Source organism: Oncorhynchus clarkii, chromosome 19 (genome assembly GCF_045791955.1).
Source record: "Oncorhynchus clarkii lewisi isolate Uvic-CL-2024 chromosome 19, UVic_Ocla_1.0, whole genome shotgun sequence".
Lineage (NCBI taxonomy): Eukaryota > Metazoa > Chordata > Actinopteri > Salmoniformes > Salmonidae > Oncorhynchus > Oncorhynchus clarkii.
The window spans coordinates 38534075-38538980 of NC_092165.1; the positions used below are offsets into that span (position 1 = coordinate 38534075).

A 4906-nucleotide genomic window follows, 5' to 3' on the forward strand; every position below is an offset into this window, starting at 1 on the left:
GATCCCACCTTGTCTAGCAAATGTAGTTTTGTCGACATTTGGAAAGTTTACCAAAAAGGCCTGTCATTACTGTTTTATCCAACATGTAGGCTACTTTACTCACATAAAACGGTTGGAAACCTGGTTTGTAGTGATCATCATTTTGGCTAAATCCCACATTTCTACAATTTATCTCCTTAAAATGTAATGTATTACCTAACTGTAACACTAACCTTAACCACACTGCTAACCTTATGTCTAACCTTAGATTAAGACAAAGAAAAACACATTTGTGTTTTCATGAATTTGCCAGCCAATCAGCATTCATGGCTCTAACTACTCAGTACATAATTTTGCATATAGTCATAGTGTACAGTCCTCGGGTAATACATTTGGCAGAATAATCAATTGCTCTGCTCTCTCTATCCTACCCGTTGTCTCAGTACAAACATTTCGCTACACCTGAAATCTGCTAAATGTGTGTATGCGACTAATACAATTTTATTTTATTTTGATTTGAAGTAGGCTGTGGTGTGAAGTCGACTCGAGTGCGAAAGTGCGCATGCTCCAGCACTCGCGTGTGTAGGAGACTTCATTGGGTACGTTACGGTGTATATGGACACTTGTCTCCCGGATTTCTATCACTGTTCTGAAAAAAAGACATTCTGAAGAAAATATACTGTTTGCAGTGTTTTCACTGGACATCTAGCCTACCTCAACACAGTTTGAAAGGACATAATACGTTTATAAACGCTTCGAACAGGTAGGCATGATTATTCATTAAGGTGCGCACAGTTACGCACAGTTAAATAATAGCCTGTAAAAAGTTTGTGTTTAACAACAAATGGTTTAGGACAAAGTAAAATATCCTATAACAATAGAGAATAGAGTTCACAAATGTAGTATTCAACAGTTTACTACTGATAGTTCACCGAGTTATCAATATGGGTCTTAATTTTGGAGAGAGCTGGATTATTGCAACCATATTGTGTCATAGAAGGACGTGGGTGTATGTCAATACCAAACCCGCCTCCTTTCCTATGTCTTATTTCTTAGGCCTCACTAATATGAAAGGATTGGATATACATGCAAGTGAGTGCATTTTATCAGTCACTCCAGGTAAACAATATTACTTGGGCCTCAAATAGGACAAATATAACTAACACCAACTGTTTTGGAGCCTGTGTGTCAGAGTGACAGGATAAACACTTTATTGAGTTGGAATGGTATGCAGACTTTGCTTTTGAATAGTTGGATGCACCTTGAGGACATTTTTTACATCTGCATTCATCCTGCACAAACACCCTTGTTACATCATGCTGTGGTATTTTATTTTCACAGGATGTGATTCACAGTTTCACACTCATGCCATAATTAGGTAGGTGTGTTTGTATGGAGTAACACTACATACCATATCTTAACCCTCAGCAATGTGTTGGCCTACCCAAGCTTTCACAATCACATTGAACCATGGTAAAGATGACTTCACTTACTGGTAATGAGTAAGAGAAAAGCCTTTCCCTTGGACCTAGGATGGCCAAGAGGTCAAGACACAGTGACCACTGGAATTCCGTCTAGGGACAAGACGTGCTTTTGAGTAGGAATAAAGGAGCAATTGTCTTAAAAATGTACCACAGTACGAGGAATTTAAAAAAAACATCCAGGTTACGAGTAGTAATCATCAGTAATTGCTATAATGCATAAATTAAAACACCCAAATCAGCTGTCCTTTTCCACGCTGCCAAGTGTGATACTCAGACAATCACACAAAGATTACATCTCCTCATTTATCCATGGAAGCCATAGCTGTCAATCCAACTGACTGAGTGGGGTAATTTGTGAACTAATGCTCACCAGAATATCTTTGACTCCGAGTGTAGCAAGGTCTGTCTGTTTAAATATGTTCTGTTGATTCTGTTGAGTTGGCAGTGGCACTTCATGAATGCCTTTATATTAGATGGCCTGCGTCTGCTCCGTTTCCCTGTGCCAGCTGTTGCTCTAGCACTACATCAGATTTCAAGGACAACTGCATACATAAATAATGAGTGAGAGTGAGTCTTCAACAGTCATAAAAACAGGGTTTAGACATCACCCATTTAGTATGCATGATACCCATACTAAATGGGTATCATGATGTCTAAATCCTGTTTTTATGACTGTTGAAGACTCACTCTCACTCATTATTTATGTACCCTGTACTTAGTTTCAACTTCAAGGGCAATGATTGGTTGTCTCGTTGGACCACAGGCTGGCTTTGCACTTCACGTGTCTCTCTGATCAAGGTTGTCAAAAAATAAGCACGAGCTGAGCGAGGGAGGGAGGGAGGAGAGAGCAACCAAGAGGGGAGATTATAAAAGTATTACATTGGATTTCTTGAGTGTCAGTGAGTAGCACTATGTGAATGTATTATAGGTAGACATAAACCACATCTGTTTATTTACATGAAAGTGTGTACAACAATGGTATTGCCTTGTTGTTCATAGGATGACTAAGGTGATTAACACACAGGAACCTGTGATGGAGGACTTCAGTGTAGCTGCAGCTGTGTCAGGGGATCAGGGCATATCCTTTCAGGTGAGTCTACTATTGCCTCAATCCATCCATCCATCAATCCACCAGTCACTCAACCAAGAGATTAATTGACATCCTACCAATGAAACAATTACAAATGTGCCTTTCATTTCGGATCTTTCTTGTAAAATGTTGTATGAGCTCTCATTGCAAGGATCTCAAATCCCCTAAAAAGAGTAAAACACTCTAATAAAGAGTAAATACACCATACTGAGATACAGCTTCTACCCCCAAGCCATAAGACTACTGAACCATTAATCAATTGGCCACCCGGACTATTTGCATTGACCCCACCCCCCTCTTGTTATTACACTGCTGCTACTCACTGTTTATTATCTATGCGTAGCCACTTTACCCCTACCTAAATTTACAAATTCCTTGACTAACCTGGACCCCCACTTATTGTTATTTTATTGTGTTACTTTTTATTTATTACTTAAGTTTATTTAGTAAGTATTTTCTTAACTCTATTTTCTTAACTGCATTGTTGGTTAAGGGCTTGTAAGTAAGGATTTCACGGTAAGGTCTACCTATTGTAATCGGCGCTTGTGGCAAATAAAATTTGATTTGATGTGGTCGTCTCACCTAGCTATCTTAAGATTAATGCACTAACTGTAAGTCGCTCTGAATAAGAGTGTCTGCTAAATTACTAAATTGTAATACTTCTTGTGTCCAGATCTTCCCTGATACCCATGAGAGGAATCCCAAGCTGTCCAAGAGACTTCCCTCTATTGTGGTGGAGCCCTCTGTTGGGGGCAATGTTGAGAGTGGGGAACTCCGTTGGCCCCCTAAGGATCCCAACTCTGCTGAGGTCCCAAGTGGGATACAGCCCTACAAACACACACCTCTTCAGACCACACAGGACCAGACTGCAGGTAGGATAACCTGGCATGATATTCTATTGCCCCAATTTCAAAGTGTGTGTGTGACTCTTTCCCTATCTGAGTTTGACACATCTCTCCATGCGTCTCCCAGATGAAGATCAGAATCTTGGGGTGCAGGACAGCAGTGAAGTGGTGTCTGGGGCTGTAGTGGAGGAATCTAACTGAGAAGATCATCCATCCACCTCCACAGCTGCTCTCGCTGTGAATGTGTCCAGAGTAAGATAGATAGGCATGGGCATGGAAGAGAGGGTAGGAGGTACTTGGAGGGTCGTAACCCTTACCTGCACACTGCCAGAACACATAGGATTTAATTTGGATGTTTAAGCTGGACAGCGATCTGTAAAGCTGTCTTAAATATCTTGCTCACATTTGCCATACTACTGGTGGTAGCTACTTTGTGCAGTTTTCATATACATGCAAACTAGATCACAGCTACGCAGCACTCTCAAAGCTGCAATATGTAACTTTTTGGGCGACCCGACCAAATTCGCATAGAAATTTTAGTTTTATAGACGTGAGTTTTATAGTTGTATATTGTCATTCTCATTGGAAGCAAGTCTAAGAAGTGGTAGATATGTTCTAGGTCCACTATTTATATGCTTCCCATTCTTAAGTTTTGTTTTTGCGTCTTTTGCTTTCTGTTTTGTACACCACCTTCAAACTTATGAAAATACAACATTTTTGGTTATTGAAAAGATATTTCATGGCGGTTTAGATGCTTGTTTTTTCACATAAACTCAAATGAGGCAAACTATTCTAATTTTAACAACCAGGAAATGGCAGTGCAATTTCTGCATATTGCACCTGAATCATTTTGTTTTCCTTGCTCTGTAGAAATGCTGATACTGTGTAAAAACATGGAGTACTTTTTAACAACTGAGGTGTTTTTGGAAAGCAGCATTTAAAGTTGTGTCCAGCATATAGACTCCAAGTAAAATTTAAGATGCATAAAGTGGTGACAACTGTGGGTGTAGTAAAAAAAACTACTATTCTGGTTGGCAGTTTTTTACATCTGGCTTTATATGTGTAAGCGTAATTTGTTTTCTTCAATTTCTTCTACTATAAAAAGCAACAGCTTAACATCCAGAGATAGTCCTAGTTGTTACAATCTATGACAGTGAAAATGCTGTGTAATCTATTTACCGCAACTGCATTTTTCTAATCTGCAGTTTTTATAAACAATAAAAATGTGAGTGCTTAGATTGAAGCCTCATGTATTGCATAAATAACAGTCTTTAGGCTTGCCAAAAGTTTTTTGTTACCTTGATTTTTGTCCCCCTCTCTCTCACCCCCTTCATGTATATCCCCTCCCAACCACACACAATCCTGGCTTGCAATCCCCATGTCTGATGGCTCACTTGAATCTGGTTTCCTGGTAAAGGTCAGATACAATGTTTTCATCTAGCTAGACATGAGTGGCAGGGTCTCAATCTTATTTTTCCATCTCTTTCCTTTTTGAATGTGACCTTTCA

General features: G+C 39.5%; 1 protein-coding gene across 1 annotated transcript; it reads left to right on the top strand.

Moving 5' to 3' along the window:
• Nucleotides 1-324: 324 nt before the first annotated feature.
• LOC139375145 (protein LBH-like) lies at nt 325-4660 on the top strand. Its single transcript, XM_071116641.1, has 4 exons — nt 325-742; nt 2463-2553; nt 3227-3425; nt 3526-4660. Exons 2-4 carry the CDS (start codon nt 2464-2466, stop codon nt 3597-3599), a joined length of 363 nt encoding a protein of 120 aa, XP_070972742.1. The 5' UTR covers nt 325-742; nt 2463; the 3' UTR covers nt 3600-4660.
• The last annotated feature ends 246 nt before the right edge of the window (nt 4661-4906 follow it).

Coding starts and splice junctions, on each gene's coding strand:
- LOC139375145 (XM_071116641.1), top strand. CDS start 2,464: ATGACTAAGGTGATTAACACACAGGAACCTGTGATGGAGGACTTCAGT. Junction 2,554..3,226: donor ATCAGGGCATATCCTTTCAG/GTGAGTCTACTA, acceptor TCTTGTGTCCAG/ATCTTCCCTGATACCCATGA. Junction 3,426..3,525: donor CACACAGGACCAGACTGCAG/GTAGGATAACCT, acceptor TGCGTCTCCCAG/ATGAAGATCAGAATCTTGGG.